This window comes from Microtus oregoni, unplaced genomic scaffold (genome assembly GCF_018167655.1).
Source record: "Microtus oregoni isolate MIOR12 unplaced genomic scaffold, Mior012 000016F_ref0000370, whole genome shotgun sequence".
Taxonomy (NCBI): domain Eukaryota; kingdom Metazoa; phylum Chordata; class Mammalia; order Rodentia; family Cricetidae; genus Microtus; species Microtus oregoni.
Window position 1 is genome coordinate 2,385,696 of NW_024543075.1, and position 21,828 is coordinate 2,407,523.

The window sequence follows — 21,828 nt, forward strand, 5'->3', positions numbered from 1 at the left end:
CAGCCTGGGCTTGCCTCACTCAGGAATCCCCAGCACCCTCCAAAGGAGGGGCCTCGGGGAGGGCTTGTGCAGACCTGGGGGGAGGCCGGGCATGGAGGCCCTTCAGCTCTCCAGGATGGAAGATTAAGGTGCAGCCAGCTCTGCCTTCACGGTTGGAGGGTCCCCGCGGATCCCCATTCTGAGCTGTTGAGAGCACTCGTGGGGGAGTCCTGGGACACCAGACAGGCTAGGGCTCTGATGGGCACACAGAGATAGGAGTGGACCAAGCCAGCAGGGATGCTGACCCAGAGAGAGCTCGGGAAGGGGCATCGGACATGATGGGGAGGGGCGGTTCATATAGTAAGAGTAGGCATTGCAGAGTAAACAGAGGCTGAACTGGGTTTTACGGGATTCACAGGAGCTTGTTCAGAGAAGGTAGATGAGAGGTGGCATGTTACGTTGGGTATACCCAGCCCAACACTCCCCTGGAACAGGAATAGTATGTAGGGCAGGGTAGAAGGTTTTCGGGGGCGGGGCATAAAGTTTGCGGAGGCGGGGCAGAAGGTTGGCGGGGGCGGGGCAGACGGTTGGCGGGGCGGGGGACGGGAGGGGGGCGGGTGAGTTAGGGAGGTTTCCTTTTGTACTGACTCAGCATTTATCTTGCTTCCAGAGGCCAGTGTTAGCCTGTGAGGGTCACAGCGCAAGGCAGTGATGTGGCAGGCTTTTTGGAGAACTCCCAGTTCCTGCTGTGAAAGAGAGGGTGGGAAGGACTAGGGTTGGTCGGGTGAGCAGGGCAGGCACCTCCTGAGAGTGGGAGAGTCCAGCGATGTCTTGGAGGAGGCAGAGTGCCACTGTGCAGTGATCAGCTGGAGGGGGAGCTAACGGGAACTCTTGCTATTTCCTGTGTACTGGGTCCTCAGAACCCCAGGGTGGGCATTTTCAGGGTGAGCCTTGTCCTTCTGGCAGACCTTATAGTGTCCAGAGAGACAAGGGAGGTAAGAGGGCACCTTTCCTAGAAGGGTTGGGGCAGTTGTCCTGAGCCGTTACCCACAGGAAGAAAATGACCCCAGGGAGGTAGGACGGGTCCGGTACAAGTCATCTGCCATCGAGAAAGGTCCCCTCCCTGGTCTCCTTGGCGTGAGTCCTTGGGGTGCCACGGGAGAGATGAGCACTGAGCATGCCCTAATCGGGGAGATCTGAGAATGGGGCTGCAGCTATCTCTAGACCAGGAGTCAGGGAGTGAGCCCTGGAGCTCAGAACTGCTCCCACAGGAAGGGAGGGCAGAGGGCCCTAGGGAGATGCCAGGGGCTAGGGTTGGCACCATCTCCTGGGCAATGTCTTCAAGGATATGATAATCTGGGGATAGGAACCCTGAAAAGTGGGCTGGTCTTGGAAACACTGTAAAGAATAGCCTTCTGGGACATTCTGTGTTTCACAGGACCTGAGGATCCAGCCCCAGTGCCAGCAAATACAAGACCAGGGCAGTGAGTAGACAGCACACTTCGTTACCTGGGGCTGGGTGAGCACGACCTGTGCCTTGGAGGGGACGTGAAGACACCACAAATGTCTCCAAGGGGCTTCTGGACCTACCTGCCACCAGGGGCTTTAGTTTTTCTAACGTGAGCCCTTAGGAATCCAGCAAGACCCCTCCTAGGTGCCCTGGTTTGGGCAGAGGGCTGTATCTGTCTCCTGCCCAGCAGAACACCAGCCAGCCCCTGTCCTTATGTCGTGCCTCGGGCTGAGGGTGATTCAGAGGCAGGTGCCTGCGACCGACAGTGGATGCAATTAGATCTAATGGGACGGAGGCCTTTCTCGTAGCCCTCGCTCTGTGCCCACCCCCGCCTCCCTCAGGCGCAGCAGGCGGGGAGAGGATGCGCAGGAGGTAGGAGGTGGGGGACCCAGAGGGGCTTTGACGTCAGCCTGGCCTTTAAGAGGCCGCCCGCCCAGCAAGGGCTGTGGAGACAGAACCCGGGACCACCAGGCTGCACTATGCCCACCCCCAGCGCCTCCTCACCACAGCCCAAGGGCTTCAGAAGAGCCGTCTCAGAGCAGGATGCCAAACAGGTGGAGGCCATCATGGTGAGAAGGGCATGCTGTCACCCAAGGGTATCTGGAGCAGTTTCTGCACCTCTGGGTGGGAGGATACCCCAGGCTTGGAGTCCACCCAGTGTCTGGCACCCGGGGTTGGAGGAGTGGGTCTCTGTCCCATCCTGTCCCAGGATTAGTTGGGGCCCTAGTCCTGTTAGCTATTCCTGTACGTGGGTAAGTGCCTCTGCTGTGTCCTGCTGGACTCCGCGGGGGACAGTCAGTGCTTCTCGTCTGGGGCCATCCTTTCTGGGGCTTCTGTGGGCATCTGTGGGTCCTATTTCATGAACTAAGAGGATAATCTCTCTTGGGTGGTCTTGGGAGAGAGTCCTATGATTCAGGTCACCCTCCAGTAGTCCCCCGCTTGTCTGCCCTCTTGGGGTTCTCTAGGCTTGCCTGTCACAGGGTGTGAGGTTCCTGCAATGCACACTTCTGGGAGAGCTGGTCAGTAAACGGCTGGTCTGCCAGCCACTGTCCCACACAAACAGGACGTGGGCTAGAAGGGGTCCTGGCTCTGGGGCAATTCCTGTGCGTTCACCCTTGCCACCTCCCATCGCCCTGGATCTGCGTTACCTGTGTTAGGGAGGCCCAGGGATCAAGGAAGAAGTGCTGCCAAAACACCACAGTCCCTCTGCCAGCCTGGACACAGGGGCTCTTGAGAAGGGCTTTCAGATTTTCCTTGGAGCCCCATCTCACTATTGCCCTGGCCTGACAAAGACCTTAATGAGACTGGTGTGACCTTTAGAAAGGTAATTTGCAGGTTCTTCTCAAGAGACGACTGTGCGGTCAAAGTACCCCTTCACCCGTCTCAGCTGTGTGGCTGTCCCCATAGTCTCCATGGGAACTGCCCAGTCGTGTGCTCTTCCCAGGAAGTCTTTGGCTCTGGCTGCATTCATGATGTCCTGGGAGTCAAGAGGTGGCCCTAGGGGGAAAGTTTCTCCATACGACTGTGTCATCCTCAAAGCCCAGGGTGGCTTATAATCTCAACTAAAGGACCCAGAAACTTTCGGGGAGCTTAGCCCCCAGCTAAGAGTTCGGGCCCCTCCTTACTCAGGTCCGGATAGTTCTGGGTGTTGGAGAACTGGGCACACTGTGGCAGACACAAAGCCAGCAGAGGCCATATGGAGATAACCCGTACTCAGACCTCAACAAGGTAGCCAGGAGGAGGGTGTAGCAGAGGACAGTAGAAAAGGGACAAGGTAGCTGGAGACATATTCATGGGGGTATTCTCAGGTGAGAGGACAACGTGGACAGGGCACCTGGCTGAGAACCCCTTATCCCAGTGATGTCATGTGCAAGAGGCTCAGCCCCACGCCTTTCTCAGTCAGGAGGGGAGGGATGCTTGTTTTGACTGAGTACAGTACACTCTACCTGAATGGACCACCCGAGCTAGCCACTGCCCAGTGAAGCCTGAGGCTTTGAGCTCTGAGTGAAGCCCACAGACATCAGAAAAAACAGCCTGGGTAACAGTCCTCCATCACTAACTCAGGTCTATGCCCAGAGGGCAGGTAACAGGGCACCTCTGCTTTGGGAGATGGTGGCCAGGAGCCCTTGCCCTCCAGTTCTGCCATGGCTTTGAGGCCTACTTCCCACCATGCCCAGACAGTCAGAACACTTTCTGGTGAGCTCTGTCCTCATCCCCACATCATGCAGTGGTTTGACCAGGGCCCAGGCCCTGGAGGCAGGATCAGTGGAGACACCAGCATGGAGACATAGACATATCTCTAATCTCTCCCCCACCCCCACCAGTCCCCAAGGTTCATCGGGCGGCGGCAGAGTCTCATCGAGGATGCTCGAAAGGAGAGGGAGGCAGCGGCAGCTGCAGCAGCAGCGGCAGCAGTAGCCTCCTCCGAACCCGGGAACCCCCTGGAATCTGTGGTATTTGAGGAGCAGGATGGGATGGCTGTTCTCAACCTGCTCTTCTCCCTGAAGGGTACAAAACCCTCTTCATTGTCCCGGGCTGTCAAAGTATTTGAGGTGAGACCACTGGGCTGCTGGCTTGGTGTGCCAGGGCAAGCACACATAAGACATGTAAGAATGTCTGTGTCCCCCTCCAGGGAAGAAATATGGCTGCTCAGGCCCGCAGAGGCTAGGTCTCAGGGACTACCCTTCAGCTCCAGCATCCAACCTCAGCGCCCAACACCCACTGCCATACATATAGCCTCTCTTAGCCACCTGCCCAGGGGCCTACAAAGTAGCTGATTTCATTACTGCTTTGGCTAATGGCCTGTCCCCCAGAAAAACTCTCAAATGACATTAAAGCCAGAACCTCTGCAAGCTCCCAGAGTTGACTTCATGGCCTAAGTGTTTTGTTGCTGGGCAACAGAAGGTGGAGGTGAGATCAGCCGTTGCCCACCAGTCCTGGGTATCTTGTTGCTCTGTCTGGGCCTGGGCCTTCTGTCTTTGATATTGTGGAATGGGGTCCAGGTCCTTGGGTGTGGTCAGTCACCCAAATGAGACCATTAGGGCATGGGATCTTCCATGAGCAGGGGAGTCAGGCTATCTGGTATGACCTCCAGACAGACAGACAGACAGACAGACAGGCCTGTCCAGAAAGGGAGTTCAAAAGCACAGCTGTGATGATTCCTGAATGGGTGCATGAGACATACCCAATCTATGGTTACACATTCCAAAACTCAGGCAGGGAAGAAACACTGACCAGGCCTGCTTCCTCCATCTCTCTCTTTCCCACCATTCTGTCTGTCCGTCTCTCTCTACCTGTCTTCCTATCTCTCTACCTCTCTCCATCTCTACTCCACCCTCTCCATTGCACCCTATGTCTCCCTCAACCTCTCTGCTGCTCCCTCCCCATCTTTCCTTCTCTCCCTTTATCCCTACCTCTCTCCATCCCTCATGGTTTCTCTCTATTGCCCCCTCCCGTCTGGTCTGTCTCCATTGCTCCCTCCCCCTCCCTTTTTCTGCATTTGCTCCTAAAGACATTTGAAGCCAAAATCCACCACTTAGAGACCCGGCCTGCCCAGAGGCCACTGGCGGGAAGTCCCCACCTGGAGTACTTCGTGCGCTTCGAGGTGCCCAGTGGAGACCTGGCTGCCCTCCTCAGCTCTATACGCCGGGTGTCTGACGATGTGCGAAGTGCCAGGGAGGACAAGGGTGAGGACGGGTGTCTGTGCAACCCAAAGACCTTGAGGCCTGGCTCTGGGGCGAGGGGGAGGGCAGAACATCCTGCCAAGGGATACGCTAAAGTGTCCACGGAGTGCTAATCTCCCACCACAGAGTGTTGGCGGCTTCACCCCTTCTCTGGTTCTCTAGGAGAACCTCTGCCCTCTAGGAGGTCTCTAGGGGAAGCCAGACCCAGGATGGTCAAAGCTTTCCTTGGGTCCATACTCACCTGAGCTCTTTTGCATCTATCACCTGGGAAGTTCCCTGGTTCCCAAGGAAAGTGTCAGAATTGGACAAGTGCCACCACCTGGTCACCAAATTTGACCCTGACCTGGACCTGGACCATCCGGTGAGCCTGCTGTCTTGATTGTGTCCCATAGCTGAGGCCCGTGGGGGTGGGCACAGCTAGGAACTGACCCTTGTGTGTGGAACGGGGAGAGACCAGTTTCCCCCTGACTTGTGTCCCTCGGCCATTAGGGCTTCTCTGACCAGGTGTACCGCCAGCGCCGGAAGCTGATCGCAGAGATCGCCTTCCAGTACAAGCAGTAAGGAGCCTGCCTGCACATGGGCCAGTCCCCAGCCTGTAGGGAGGGGAGGAGAGGGGGAAGACGTGTGTCCCAGAGCTTTGCATGTCTGCTTGTCTGTCTCTTCTGTGGTGCTCTGTCTTGGGCACTGGCATGGCTCCTAGCCACAGCTGAGGAGACTGAGGCAGAGAGGCTAAGCAGCTGGTGGGGTCAGCGCACCCCTCCCAGTCCATTCCGTACTCCAAAGGCCTCTGCCCAGCAGGTGTAACTTCAGGATAAGGGCCTCACCCCATCTTTCCCACCCTCTCTGAGATGGAGGGGGACCCTACTGACCTCTGATCCCCTCCACAGGGGTGAACCAATTCCCCATGTGGAGTACACTGCGGAGGAAATCGCTACATGGTAAGAACCTGCTGACATGTGCCCGGGCAGAGCAGGACTGGGCATGAGAAGGGCCAGAGGGAGGCAGCTCCCAGACTCCCTGTCTGTGAGGGCCACCTCTGGGAATATTGGTCACAGGAGAGACTAAGGGCAGTTAGAGGAGGGACATCTAGTGGCCCAGAATATCAGCCCATCCAGAGATGGTCCCCACTGGTCCCTTCCCAACCTCTGGGTTCCCTTCAACCACAGAAATGCCCTACAGAGGCCCACAGAGCATCCACGTGTGTGTGTGTGGGGGGGGGCAGGCTGTGAACAGGTGGGGCAGTCATGGGGAGAGCCCTAACAGTAGGCAATTCCCTGGGACACTGTGGCCTACAGGAAGGAGGTCTATGCTACACTGAAGGGTCTCTATGCTACCCACGCCTGCCGGGAGCACCTGGAGGCTTTCCAGCTTCTGGAACGGTACTGCGGCTACCGAGAGGACAGCATCCCGCAGCTGGAGGACGTGTCCCGCTTCTTGAAGGGTGCGGATGCAGAGGAAGTAGGGCAGGGCAGGGAGGGGCATCTCCTCTGCCTACCCTGATGTGTGACCCCTTGCAGAGCGGACTGGTTTCCAGTTGCGACCTGTGGCCGGTCTACTGTCTGCCCGTGATTTTCTGGCCAGCCTGGCCTTCCGTGTGTTTCAATGCACACAGTACATCCGCCATGCCTCCTCGCCCATGCACTCACCTGAGCCGTGAGTATGCCATCTGGGGCAGGGGACCCTAAACTTGTGATCCAGTAGTATCTGTGAACAATGAGGACAGAGGTGTGTGTCTGTGTGGGCGGGGGGGGGGGGGGGCAAGGCCTTTTTGTCCCTGGACAGGGACAGAGAACCTGTCTATTCTACCTTCCTTCTCTCATGGCCCGACACAGGGACTGCTGCCACGAGCTGTTGGGACATGTACCAATGTTGGCTGACCGCACATTTGCCCAGTTTTCCCAGGTGTGTCTAGGGCCTCAGGGCAGAAACCGGGGTGGTGGTTGAGGTGGGGGTGGTTGAGTCAGAGATTCACAAGTTTCACTCGGTGGGGATCTCCTCTGGGGTAGACATTGCCCTTATGGGTGCAGAAGATTTTCAGGCAAGGAAACGCTGAAATAGAGATAGTTCTGCCAACAGGGGAGTGCAGATCCCAGGGGAACGCATTTTCATGCTTTTTCTGCCACCTGCTGGTACATCTGGGAACTGCAGCTCTTGGGCTCTTGCATGCCTGGGACGGTACATAGCATAAGGTCCAAAGGACCTCTGGAGAAGTAGCTGAGATCCTTGCTTCAAGCACAATTCCAGAGCAGAGTCTTTCCATACGTCAGCCTCCTTCTCTATCCACAGGACATTGGACTTGCATCTCTGGGGGCCTCGGATGAAGAAATTGAGAAACTCTCTACGGTTGGTTTTCAAAGGCCAGCCTTTCCTGTTGTGGGCGGTGGCCTGTTGTATATACCCAGAGGGGCTGTGCTTGGTATCAGGTGGTTTTAGGTGACTCTGATGACATCTGGCAGGTGTACTGGTTCACTGTGGAGTTTGGGCTGTGCAAACAGAACGGGGAGCTGAAGGCTTATGGTGCGGGACTGTTGTCCTCCTATGGAGAGCTCCTGGTGAGATTACCCCGCTCCCTGCCCTCAGCAAAGGAGACCAGGGCTGCTGGGTCAGGGTGTGGAGGGCGCTGCTCCCATGAAGAGGGTCTTCTTGGCCCAGGTTCGAGATTCAGCCTCTTCTAGAGAATGTGGCCCTCTGCCCGGAGCCCACTATACCCTGTGGGAGGAGGGAGGCCCACCCCACTCAGATTCCTTAAGCCCCTGGGTGTGATGCCCCTCTCTCTAGCACTCCCTGTCAGAGGAGCCCGAGGTCCGGGCCTTCGACCCAGATGCAGCGGCTGTGCAGCCCTACCAAGACCAGACCTACCAGCCAGTGTACTTTGTGTCCGAGAGCTTCAGTGATGCCAAGGACAAGCTCAGGTGGGTGAGGCTTTCAGGGGTGAGCCTCACCCCACCTCACCCGTGCAAATCAGACCTGGTCTCCACTCAAGAGCCCATTTTGCACCCTCAGCAACACCCCCTTATAACAAGTGTACATGCTCCAAGAGGGAGCCTTGAAAGTCTGAGGAGGAAGAGGCCAGCAGCACAAGATCAAGGCGAGGTCAAAGTCAGGTCTAGCCCCCCGCCCCCCTTCTGGGACTCCGCAGAGCCCGAGTTTCTCCTCCTCTGAGCACCATAGGCCTGAATGGGATGGGGGACAGACAAGGGGGAACAAGAGGCACAGTGATAGCTAGGAGCTGCTGGGGGCGGGGGAGATTATAGAGGGAGTGGGCAGTCCAAAGGTGGGGGATACAGTTATCCAGGGGTCTGCAGAGGGGAGAAGAGACCGGTAGGATGGTCCTCATCACCTCTCCAGGCCTGTTGTATTGCATCTGGCATGTCCACTCCAGTTTAGGGACACTCTAGGGCACACAGTCAAGGAAGGCTTCCTGAAGGAAGAGGCCCAGCCGAGGAATGCCCTACAGAGGCCTGCATGCAAGAGATGCTGGGGCTATGGCCTCTGAGGAGGCTTTAATCTCCTAGAATGGGCTTTGGGGGTCTGGGAGACCCAGAAAAACCATTTTTCCGTGGTCCTGGAGGTTGCAGATCCTGTCCTGACTGCAGCTTGCTTTCTCATCCCCACACCCAATCTCCTGTGCCTAAAGGATTCATACTGGCTTCTCTCCCCAGGAACTATGCATCCCGTATCCAGCGCCCGTTCTCTGTGAAGTTTGACCCATACACACTGGCCATTGATGTACTGGACAATCCCCACACCATCCGGCGCTCCCTGGAGGGGGTCCAGGATGAGCTGCACACCCTGACCCATGCACTGAGTGTCATTAGCTAAATGCACAGGGTACCACCCACAGGTACCAAGGGTTTCCCCCAAAGTCTCCAGCCCTTTCTTCAACCTTCCCCAGCCCAGAGGCTTTCCCATGTGTGCAGCTGGATCATGGGTAACCCCAGAATCTGCTTGTGCCCTTTGATGGGCTCCCCCATGGAAGCTCACTGCTTCTCAGTCCTGTGTCTTACTACTGCATGCACTCCAGAGTGATCCTGCGCTTGCCCCCTCCCTCCATGCTGTTCACCACCCTAGTCATTATCTCAATAAAGAAAGGAAAGGTCTCAAGGAGTGCTCCTGGTCTCTGTGTCATCACAAAGATAGTTCTGGGCACTCATAGTTGCTCCGGCTTCACTGGAGGTTTAGACGGTTTCTTCTCCCATCTCCCTCTTCCAACCCAAAGCCTCCTGACCAGGCAGAAATTTCTGGTGTCATCTCCCTGCCAATTCTGAGCTTTCAAACAGTACTCTCTCTGTGTCCAGGAGTCTTAGGCACCGAAGAAGTAGACAGAGGGATGAAGAAGGCAGGCAAGACACAGCAACAGTGGTGTTCCACCTACACTATACCTAATGAGCCCAGGAGGAAGGATTATATCTCAGTCGAATTCTGAAATGTATTAGACTTTGGGAATCACTGAGGAAGGTCTCTGATTTAAGTGAGACCCTGGGAAACACCTTAAGTTCCAGTGAGACTCTGGGAAAGGCCTTGGGCCCTAGAAAGACCTTGGGAAAATTCTAGACTCCAAAGTGATTCTGGGAAAGTCTTTGGACCCCAGAGAGACCTTGGAAAGTCTTTACTCCAAAGCAGCCCTGGGGAAGACCCTGGGTCCCAAAGAGAGCCTGGTCTTGGGTTCCAGGAAGAACCTGAGGAAGGTCTTAGTCCCCACTGAAACCTAGAGAAGGCCTTGCTTTGTTATAGTATGGAAGGTGTCAGGCCTCAGTGAGATCCTAGGGAAGGCTTTCATGCCACTGAGACCCTGTCAATGTCTTAGTTCTCAGTGAGGTCCAGGGTAAGGGTCATAACCCAGTGAAGGCCTTTTGCCTCCTTGAAGACCTGGGGGAAGATTGTAGGCCACAGTGGGATCTCGGGGAGGCCTTAGGTCCCAGTGAGACCCTGAGAAAGATTATTGGCTTATGCTCTACCCCAGGGAAGACCAATGAGACCCTAGATAAGGTCTTAGGGTCCAGTGAGAACCTAGAAAGGCCTTAAGATTTAGAGAAATACTGTAGCAGACCTTTGGTTTTAGTGAGGCCATGGAAGAAGGCTTTAGGATCCAGGGAAACTCTGGAAATCCCTTATCCCCAGTGAGACCCCAATGAAAGCCCCAGGCTTGCTTTTGTGAAACCCAGAGAAGGACTTAGGCTCCACTGAGATTATGAGAAATTTCTTTGTTCCCCATGAGAAACCAGGGTGGGTGGCCTGAGACCCCCTATTAAGCCCTGGAAAAGACTTAGGCCCCAAGAATACATGAAGAAGGCTTCATGTTCTTGTGAAATACTAGGAAGGTTTTAAGCCTCAATGAGAACACCTGTAAGACCAGTAGACTCAGTAAGACCTTAGTGAAGCGGTTCTCAACCTCTGAGTAGTGACCCTTTGGGGGTCAAATGATCCTCTCACAGGAGTCACCCACAAACACAGAAAAACACAGACATTTGCATTATGATTCATAACAGTAGCAAAATTACAGTTATGAAGTAGCAACAAAAATAATTTTATAGCTGAGGTTACCACACATGAGGAACTGTGTTAAAGAGTGGAACATTAGGAGGGTTGAGAAACACTGCCTAGGGGAAGGCTTTAGTCCACAGTGAGAACCTACAGAAGGTCTTAGGCCTCAATGAAAATCTGGGGAAGGTCTTGGGCAATAGTGGGACACTGGGGAAGACCTTAGACCTCAATGTGACCCTGGGGAAAGCTTTAGGCAACTGAGGGACATTGGGGAAGATGCTAGGCCCCATTGGAACTCTGAGAATTGGCCTTAGACCACAGTGGGATCCTGGGAGGCCCTAGGCCTTACTGAGATCCTTGGGTAGTCCTTAGGTCCCAGTAAGAACCTAAGGAAAGTATCAGGCTCCAAAGAGAACTTGAGGAAGATCTTTGGCCTCAATGGGAGCTTAGAAAAGATCTAAGGCCTTAGAATGCCTGGTTGAGATACAACTGAAACCAAGTGGAAGGCCTTAGGACACAGTAAGATGCTGAGAAAGACAGTTTGCCTCTGTGAGACCCTGAGAAAATGTTAGGTTGCAGCAGGACTCTAGGGAAGGCCTTAGGCCCAGGGAAGACCCTGAGAAAACCCCAGACCCCAGTGACATTCTAAGAACAACTTTAGATCCCAGTGAGATATTTTCTCTGGGAAAGATTTTGGCTACAGTAGTACCTGGGGGAAGGCCTTGGGCCCCAATGAGAACCTCAGAAGACCTTAGATCCCAATAATATACTACAGAAGATTTTGGAGCCCAGTAAGTACTCAGGAAGATATTAGTCCCCAGTAATATAATGGGGAAGGCGTTAGTTAGATCACAGCCTTATACCCTAGTGAGAACCTGGAAAGGCTTTAGGCCCAGGGACAATCTAGGTAAGGCTTTAGGTACTAACAAAAACTTGAGAAAGTCTTTAGGTCCAAGTGAAAATATGGGGGAAGGTCTTAATTTCCCCTGAGAATCTGAGAAGGCCTGAGCTCCCAGTGAGGTCTGAGGAAAGCCTTAGAACCAAGTGAGAGCATGGGGAAGGTCTTAGGTCCCAGTGAGACTCTGAGACGGAAGCCTCAGGCCCCAGTGATATTCTGGGGATTACCTTAGATAGCAGTGAGTACCTGGAGAAGGCTTTGTGTCCTAATAAAAACCTGGAAAAATCTTAGTGCTCAGTGAGATCCTGGAGAAGCATTTTGACCACAGAGAAATGAGGGTGAAGGTCTTATGACACAGTAAAAACCTGAGGAAAGCCCTAGAATTCACCAGTGTGAATCTGGGGATCTCTTTCTGCCTTAGTGAGCACTGGAGAAGACATTAGACCCTAATGAGATCCTGGAGAAAGGCTTAGACCCCAGCAAGAATCTCAAGAAAACTTTCGATTCAAGTTAGAATTGGGGGTGCACATAAGCCCTAGTAAGAATCCAAGGTCATGAGCAAGAAGGTAGGTATGTGTAGTTGGTATAACAAAATCTGTATTTTGTTACGCTGAGGTTTTCACACAAGGTTCACACTCTGAGTTCCTGACTACAGTCTTAAGCCTATCTCTTCAAGAATGCCCATCTTTATGGCATTCCCAGGTTTTCACTGGGGCTGATAGGCATCTCCTGATTCTCAGTGGAGCCGAAGGCCTTCCTCAGTATGATGAGCATAATAAAAATGCCTTTTTGTAATGAGTCTTTTTCTGTCTCACCAGTCAGCTCCCAGATAATGACATGGAGACTTCTTATTAATCATGAAAGCTTGGCCTATAGCTTAGGCATGTTTCTAACTAGCTCTTATAACTTAAACCCATTTATAATCTACATTCTATCACGTGGCATTACCTCTCTTCCATCTTGTACCTCCTGTTTCCTATCTGTTTCTCCTGGCATGTTCTGCATGTCTAGATTTCTCCTCCTCTTCCTTTCTCTCCCTGGAAACCCCACCTATACCCCTTGCTTACCTATTGGCTATTTGGCTTTTTAATACACTAATCACAGCTATACATCTTCACACAGTGCACCAATATCCTTTAACACCTTTTAGTCATAAAACAAAAATAGTTTAGTCAGGAACTCCACTATCCCCAACGCTGCACCTGATAACCAGACTTGCTACTGCACATGCAGAGAACTCCATGATGCCTACTTGAGCAAAACGTAGTAGCTCTTTGCCTCTTCAGGACTACTGGAGACACTGATCTGTCCTGTAGCTTGGGTACCAGTGAGAACCTGGAAAGGCCTTAGATCTCAGTGAGATAGTGGGGAGGGCTTGGAGATGCACAGAGATGCTGGGGAAAGCCTTAGATTCTAGTGAGTACTAGAGAAAGGCCTGGGGCACTAGTGCAAACATGGAAAATGTTTCTGTATAACAGATACTGGAGAAGGTCTTGGGCCCAAGTGGGTGTCTACAGTAAAATACTAGGAAGGCCACAGGCCCCTGTGAGTATGTGGTAAAAGCATTATCATCCAGTCAGCATCCTGGTAGATCCTTAGGCACTACTGAGAACCTGTGAAAAAGGTTCTCCTAGAGCCCAGTGAGAACCTGGAGAAAGTCTTAGGTCCCAGTCAGATACTGAAGAAGGCCTTGGGCCCCAATATAAACCTAGATTACAAAGAAAACTTGGTAAGGCTGTTAGCCCCTTTAGTCCCTGTGAGTACCTAGGGAAGGCCTTATGACCCAGTTAGAACCTAGGTAAACATTAGGTCCCAGTGAGAACCTGGGGGAAGGCCTTCCCACAGTGACATTCTGGGGGTGGCATTAGCCCTTGCTGAGAATCTGTGGAAGGCCTAGGCCCCATTGAGATCTGAGGGATGGTCTTAGGTCCCAGTAAGAACTCGGGAAGAACTGAGGCCCCAGTGAGATCCAGGGAAAGGTTTAGAGCAGGGTGAGAACCCAGAAGAATGTTTTAGGGCCCAGTGAGACCCAGAGAAGGCCTTAGGACCCATTGAAAATCTGGACAGGCTTGGCCCCAGTGAGAACTGGGACATGCCAAAGGACCTATTGAGAATATGTGAAAGCCTTAGGCTCCAGTGAAAATCTGGGTAAGGCTTTAGAACACAGTTAGAACATAGGAAAAGGCTTAGACACAGTGAGACTCAGGGAAGACCTTAGAAATTAGTGAGAACCTGGGGAAGGCCTCAAGCTCCAGTGAGATCATTAGAAGGACCTAGGCCTCAATGGTATTCTGGTGAAGGCCTTGGACCCCAGTGAGAACCTGGGGAAGGCTGAAGGCCCTGGTGAGTATCTTTGGAAAGACTTAGATACTAGTGAGAACATGGGAAGGCCTCAGACTCCAGTGAAACACAGGGAAGGCCTTAGATTCCAGTGAGATCTTGGGAAAAGCCTTAGGTCCCAGTAAAGCTGTGAAAAGGCCTTAAGTGCCAGTTACATGCTAAAAGCAACCTAAGACCCTAGTGAGAACCTGAGGAAGGCCTTAGGCCCCTGTGAGTATTGGGGAAGGGGTTAGGCCCCAATGAAAACCTGGAGAGGCATTATGTCCCAATGAGATACTAGGGAAGACCTTGGGCCCCAGTGAACCTGGAAAGGCCCAACACCATAGTGAAAACCTTGGAAGGCTTTAGAGCCTTATGAGTACTTGTGACTGGTATGTGGCCCCAGTCAGAACCTTTTCCTTTTTATTTAGACAAAAAGGGGGAAATATTGTGGAATAATCTTTTTGTACACTGCGAAGATGTGGCATTCTGATTAGTTTAATAAAAAAACCGAACAGCCAATAGCTATGTAGGATATTCAGGCACACAGGGTGCTGAGAAGAAGAAGGGGAGAGTCATCAGCCAGTTCCTCTCGGAAGCGGCATGGGTGGTACAGAGTAAAGATAATAAAGCCACGAGATAAAAGTAGATTGATAAAAATGGGTTAATTTAAGTTGTAAGAGCTAGTTTTTCGGGCTGGAGAGATGGCTCAGAGGTTAAGAGCACTGACTGCTCTTCCGGAGGTCCTGAGTTCGATTCCCAGCAACCACATGGTGGCTCACAACCATCTGTAATGAGATCTGGTGCCCTCTTCTGGCCTGAAGGCATACATGGAGGCTGAACACTGTGTACATAATAAATAAACAAATCTTAAAAAAAAAAGAGCTAGTTTTTCAGCCAAGTTTTTATAATTAGTAATAAGTCTCAGTGTCATTATTGGGAGCCAGTGGTACCAACAAACAGGTCTAATTAAAAATAGTGCCCAATGTCTGACCACCTATATCCACATAAGAACTGAGAAAGCTTTTAAAAAGGTTCTAAACACACAAAAATGGAGCCAGATGTCTGATGTGGGGTTTCCCTCTGTGTGCTTGAATACCATTAATGAATAAAGAAACTGCCTTGGCCTGTTGATAAGGCAGAACTTAGGTAGGCAGGAAAACTAAACAGAATGCTGGGAGAAAGGAGGCAGAGAAAAAGATGCCATGGAGCCTCCAGAGTCAGACATGCCAAAACTTTGCTGGTAAATCACTGCCATGTGGTGATATACAGATTAATAGAAATGGGTTGAATTAATATAAGAGTTAGCCTATAAGAAGCTAGAGCTAATGGGTCAAGCAGTGTTTTAAATACCAGAGTTTCTGTGTGATTATTTTGGTTCTGGGCAGCTGAGAGGAACAAGTGGCCTCCTCCTACAGATGTGCCTTCCCAGTCTGTGTCTGCATGGCATAGAGACACATTTCCTTGCAGCTGCCTGCATGCTTTAGCCCCCAGTGCGCCATGAACTGAGCCACATGGCAGTTTTAAGTCAGATCATGTGTTGCATTGGGGGTGAGGTTCTGCTTTTATTTTCACAGGAAACAAAAGGCTGTGGCTTCCTTCCAGTTGAGTAGAGATCAGATTTTACTGGGGGACACCTCCTGAGTATCTTGGTTATAGACATGGGAAGGGAGCCAAAAGAGACTACAGGGCAGGTGATGTGTAAGCTGATCCCTTGACATGGGAACAGTTCCGAGATGAGCTGAGACATGATAAATCTTGTTGGCTACAGAGTCCTTCATGACTTATCATCACATGCCATCCTTTCATATGGCAAGGATAGAGATTAATATTACAGTTTGATTATACAGTCCAAATGGACGTATGCCTGTTAAGTTGGGAGCGTAGCTCCCAGCCCCCAAGCCCCAGGCCTGAGAGTTGTGTTGGTCTGGACTTCAAATCCCAGCATGCCAGGTCCCACTCCCACAGGGTATTTAAGTAAACTCCCAAAAGAGGAACAGGTGGTCTCTTTTTCCTCCTCCTGGTGGTTGCATTTGTGGCCTCCTGGTTTCCCCTCAGGGCCACCTGAGAGCGCAGGAATCCCATTAAACCTGGGTATTTTTTAATTTGGCTTGTTTTGATTTGGCTTGATTGGGATTTTTGCATCGGCAGAGAGCTCGCGTTAGGAAAAATTCCTAACATCTAGAGGTCCCACCAGGTAGGGTGGCCTTTCTGTGTGGGCCTAGGCCACATGTTGAAAGTCCCCTAGTCTACAATCTGAGCTCTCCACACCACGCTAAAACCGGCTCCTGGGCTACAGCAGCTGCGTCTTGGTGAGTCCATTTTCTTGTCTATGCTATAGGGTTTTGGGGAAACCTATTCGTACTTATTTTTGCTGTTTATTGGACTCTTGTTGAAGCCACGAGCTCATGCCAAGAGTTTGATCTCAGTAGTGACCAGACCAGCAAGACTGGGCTCCGCTGAGGTGGGCTTTGTTTGCTTTAGGACACCAAGAATTCAATTTCCACAACCTTGTTGGGCCTGAGAGCTATTTTAGTAGATGCACTGTAATAGACTTAGGCCACTTGGTTGGGCATAGACTTTTAAATGGACACTTGCAGTTCAAAGCCAGATCTGCTGTCTTCCCTGGGATGCCTCTTACAAAATCTTTTTAAATTGAGCCTGTCCGATACAATCTGTCCCAAATGGCTAATTTCCCTATGCACTAATATTGGCCTCAACCGTCCTCTGGACAGAGCTTACATAGGTCCATGGTTGTTTGGGCTCTGCGCTCTTGCCCCTCCCTTAGTACCCAGTGTCTCTGGCATCACCATGCTGCCAGAGGCACTGGCCCCTCCCCCACTCCCTCAAGCCCACACTACCCAACCCCCTCCTTCACATTCCTCTCCTTTCTGGTCTTTTCCCCCTCTCTTCCCAAATCCGACCAAAGGCTCAAGGTCAACTTCCACCCCACCCACCTTACCCTCCCCACCCTACCTCTCTCTCCACCCTGTGCACAGGGGGCTAGCCCCTCCCAATCCTCCCCATGTTCCCTTTTCTCTTCCAGATCTCTCTCAGATAGAAAAGTGGCTAGGTTCCTTTTCTACTAATCCTTCTGCTTACCCATTTTATTTCTCAGTCAGCACCAGATATTAGGAAAGAGTTAAGAAAGGTTGAGGGGAGTCCCCAAACCCCTACATGAGAACTGGTAAAAACAGCCTTTACATGGCCACAACAGGCAGCTAACTTAAAGCCCAGGCCTTAGCAGCCGCCCTAAGGTCACAGGAAGGGGGACAAGGGAAACCAACCACAAGGCTCTACCCTGGTGAAGCCCAGCTTAAGTCAACCTCACAGGGAAGCTGTTTCAAGTGTGGCCTAAATGGTCATGTGGCATGATATTGCACTACACCTCCTCCAGGTTATGCCCTATCTGCCCGCAACCTGGACACTGGAAATCACAATGCCCCCAAGAGGGCTTGTTCTCTATGCCATGCCATGGAGGTCTAGCCTCACCAACATTGGCAAGTGAAACTGTGCCAACCTTCGAACTTCTCAGCCTTGCAGAGGATTGATGCTGCCCAGACTTGGTATATCCTGTAACCCTATCCGAGCCTAGGGTGAAGCAACAGGTAGCGGGTAAGTCCATTACTTTTATTCTCACTTAGGCCTTATGTGCACCTCACCAATTTCAGTTATGGGAGTAGACGGGACCCATTCCTCCCCACTTAAAACTTTGCCACTGCCCTTTATTCTTGCAGGACAATTGTTCTCTCATTCTTTCTTAGTGATAAATGCTTGCCCAGCACCTTTACTGGGTTAAGAAATCCTTAACCACTTCCCCCAAAGCTCTGTTCCACTTCTTGGAGCCCATTTTTGACCCCACCTATCTCTGAGATCGTATTTTACAGGTTCACTCCTCCTGCCAGATGTGTGCCCAGGCCAACTCAAAAAGGGCTCTCTACATATGTCAGTCTCTATACCAGCTTTGCGGGCCCCAACCGGGCAAAGACTGGCAGGTTGATTTCTCTTATGCCTACTCATAAAAAAAAACTCCGTTATCTCTTTAACACTTGTGGACACTTTTACAGGATGCATAGAAGTGTTTCTAGCCTCCAGGCAAACAGCAGATATGGTGGCTCAGGTACTCCTGGACCACATCATTTCTCGGTTTGGTGTCCCACGAACCATTCAGATGGACAGTGGGCCAGCCTTCACTTTCAGGGTCATGGAGCTCACGTCAGAAGCTCTCAACATCTCCTGGAAATTCCACACCCCCTACCATCCACAATTCTTGGGAAAGGTGGAGAGGGCCAATGGACTCATCAAACAACAGCTAACCAAGATCTCCATTGAACTCAGGTTATCTTGGCCCTCCCTTCTCCCCATTGCCCTTACTCATCTCAGGGCCACCCCACATTCCCCTATGGGCCTGAACCCTTTTAAGATGCTTTATGGAAGACCTTTTCTCCTTAACCATCACCTCCTAGTTCAAAGTCCTCCACTGGCAGGATACCTACCCTACTTCTCCCTTTTAAGGTCCCTTCTCTGTTCACACGCTGACAGTTGTCTCCCTGCCACCACACCAGTGGACCCTACTGCCCCTAAACCTGCTCTGCTCTCTTCAGGGGACAGAGTACTCCTCAAACAGTTAACTTCTAGGTCTCTTGAACCTTGGTGGACAGGATCTCACACAGTAATCCTCACCACCCCCTTGAATGTCAAGCTCTTGGGACACTCATGCTGGTACCATCTCTTCAGGATAAAATGGGCACCTACTCAGGACACTTGGTCTGTCCAGCAGACAGGACCTTCCACCCTCCGGTTTTCCAAGATGCCACAATGAAGGGTCTACCTACTCCTCATCCTGGCACACTCATCTTTGGTAATAACAATATTTTCTTCCTAGACACCTGCCTTCTCACCTCCCCCAAGGAACAGATGCCTGATGTCTCTGGGATGAGAGTACATGGGATACCTTTCCAGCCACACCTCTTGCTGAGTGTGGACCCACCAACACCTAGCTCTCCCCTTCCCCACATCCCCCTATACCCACAGGAAGTAGCCAGACTTGAGTCAATGCCCCTTTTCTCTAGAGAGCCTATCACTTCAATTTCCTGTCATCACTATATCCAAAGAGTCTAGAATGTTAAGTTGGGAGCACAGACCCCAGCCACTTAACATCTACCCCAGGCCCCAGGCTTGAGAGTTGTATTGGTCTGGACTCCAAATTCCAGCATACTAGGTCCTGACCCCTCCCTGGGGGCGGGATCAGGACCACTCCCATGGGGTATTTAAGTGAACTCCCAAAAGAGGTACATGTGATCTCTTTCCCCTCCTCCTGGTGGTCGCATTCACAGCCTTTCAGCGGTTCCCCCTCGGGGCCACCCAAGAGTGCAGAACTCCTATTAAACCTGGATATTTTTTAATTTGGCTTGTTTTAATTTGGCTTGATTGGGATTTTTGCATTGGCAGAGAGCTCACATTAGGAAAAATTCCTAACAATGCCTATTACCTACTCAAACATAAAACAAAAATCATCTCTAACTGTATTGTGCACACCACACATTCTGTATTTGTGTTAATGCAGATAGGTATGTTATCTTTGAAAGTTTACATATTTTCAGAGCAACAGGACCAGACATCAGTGAAAACAGGTGGCCCAGGTGATAGAGCATCTCAGATGGCCTCTGTTACAGTTTCCTCAGAGTTCTGTAGCCAAAACAGCTTCAAGGCTCCTGATTGAGATGGTCTAGCCTCACAGACTACTCCTGCCAGGACTTCAGATAAGCCTTGCACTATCTCACTGCACAGGGACTGGACAAAAAATAATACAGCTAGCTCTCCCAGGACTTGACCATTATTCCAACTTTTCCAGAGTCTCCTAAACATGCCAACACCCTCAGAAAACAGGAAAGAGTAAAGAAAATATGATACTCACATTCCCAAGAGGTGGAGTAGATGGCTGTTGGTCATTCGATGGGTTATAGATGTTTGTCATTATTTAGGGGCATTGATTACAAGTTTTTATTGGTCATGGTCAGGAAAAAAGCTAAACAAAACAGATTCAAGGATCTATTTCTGAAGGAAAAAGGGGAGATATAGTATAGAAATGATAAGATAAAAGGGTGGATTGTTGAGTCTACATTTAAACAACCACTAGTCTCATTATTTTACATTGGTATGGGTTTTTGTATATTGATACAAATTTAAGGTTATTTTTATTATACTGTGTATATGCTTATATTCTTGTTTAAGATATTGTACCTATGCAATTCATTTAAAAATGTAATATAAAGCTTTAGTCCTTAAAATCTATTTAGAATAATAAAGGAATACAGGTTAATAGTCACCTATAACAACTAAACTTAGAGTCACGTTAAGTACGTTTTCAAGGTCATGCAAAGATATACTTTAGATAGAGAGGTGAAGGCCAGGCGGTGGTGGTGCACGCCTTTAATCCCAGCACTTGGGAGGCAGAGGCAGGCAGATCTCTGTGAGTTAGAGGCCAGCCTGGTCTAGAAGAGCTAGTTCCAGGACAGGAACCAAAAGCTACGGAGAAACCCTGTCTCGAAAATAAAAAAAAAAAAAAAGATGGAGAGGTGAACTTCAAATACCTTAAGACCTACAGGGCATGGCATTTAAGATATTTAATAATCTGAGGTTTTTATGACTGTGAGACATATCTGTTCCTGGCAGTACCAATTTACTTCAAAAAAAGGATGACAGACATCAAAGTAACATACCTTTTGACTTAAATTTTGAAGTCAAGGCATTTTCAAAATATATATGTTGAATTAATCCAGCAGCATTTATAATCAAATATCTTTTTTAGCAGCTTTTGCTTCTTCCTCACCCATTAGACAATTTAAAGACAACACAATAATATACAGTATCCAGATTCTGTGTATTTCTCATCTTTATGTGGCTTTATTTTAAACTCTATTTCTTTTATTTTTAATTTTAATTTTTGAGACAGGGTTTCTCTGTGTATCTTTGACTATCCTGGAACTCACTCTGTAGACCAGGCTGTTCTTGAACTCACAGAGATCTGCCTGCCTCTGCCTCCCAAGTGTTGGGATTAAAGGTGTGTGCCAGCAAACTCAACTACTCTCTTTTTTTTCTTTTAAGGACTTTATCCTTTTTCTTTTCTCTCCCATGCCTACATATATTTTCAAACACATGGTAAACCACTTAAAGATTTTCTTCATCTGAATCTATCTTTACCGTATATTTCTCTTGTTCTGATCACAAGAGTCTTTAATTTGCTAAGTGATATGACCAGGATTAAAGCCCCACTAAGAACCTGGGGAAAGCCTCAGGCCTCAGTGAAAGTTTGGAGAAGGCCTTAGATCACAACTAGAATCTGGAGAGGCCTTATGCCCCAGTGAGAACTGTAGAAAGCTTTAGGCTCCAGTGAGAAGCTGGGAAAATAGCAATGCTTCGATCAGATTTTGCAGAAAGCCTCAAATCACTGTGAGACCTGGAAAGGGCCTTAAGTCCCAGGAGAATCTGAGGAAAGTTTTAGGTCACACAAGAACATAGGGAAGGCCTTCAGATCTAGTAAAAACTGATCAAAGCCCTTATAAAAACCGTAAGAACTTGGCAAAATTTTTAGGCCCCAGTGAGTTCCAGGGTTCCTTTAAGCACCAATGAGAACCAGAGCAAGGCTTTAAGACAGAATGGAACATAGGGAAGACTTTAGGCCCCGCTGAGGCATAGATGAATGCCCTAAGCTCCAGAGAGAATGTCCAGAAATTGGTAGGCCACAGTGAGAACAGAGGGGAGGCCCAAAACCTCAATGAAAATCTGGAGGAGGCCTTAGAGCCAAGTAGAAAACTGTAGAGTGCTGTGGCTTCAGCGAGAACCTGGGGAGGGCCCAAGTCCTCAAGGAGAACTTGGAGAAGGCCTTAGATTGCAGGGTGAAACTGAAGAAGCCTCTAAGCCCCAGCAAAAAGTTGTCAAGAAGAAACACAGAG

The 21,828-nt window shown here is 50.5% G+C and overlaps 1 protein-coding gene across 1 annotated transcript; it reads left to right on the forward strand.

Annotated features, from left to right (window-relative positions):
• The first annotated feature begins 1,902 nt into the window (after positions 1-1,902).
• Positions 1,903-9,268, forward strand: Th (tyrosine hydroxylase). Its single transcript, XM_041666819.1, has 13 exons — positions 1,903-2,058; positions 3,814-4,041; positions 5,001-5,175; positions 5,445-5,533; positions 5,662-5,729; positions 6,060-6,110; positions 6,468-6,613; positions 6,690-6,825; positions 7,005-7,074; positions 7,459-7,515; positions 7,629-7,724; positions 7,951-8,084; positions 8,835-9,268. The coding sequence occupies exons 1-13, from the start codon at positions 1,969-1,971 to the stop codon at positions 8,992-8,994; spliced, it is 1,500 nt and encodes a 499-aa protein (XP_041522753.1). The 5' UTR covers positions 1,903-1,968; the 3' UTR covers positions 8,995-9,268.
• Positions 9,269-21,828: the final 12,560 nt, after the last annotated feature.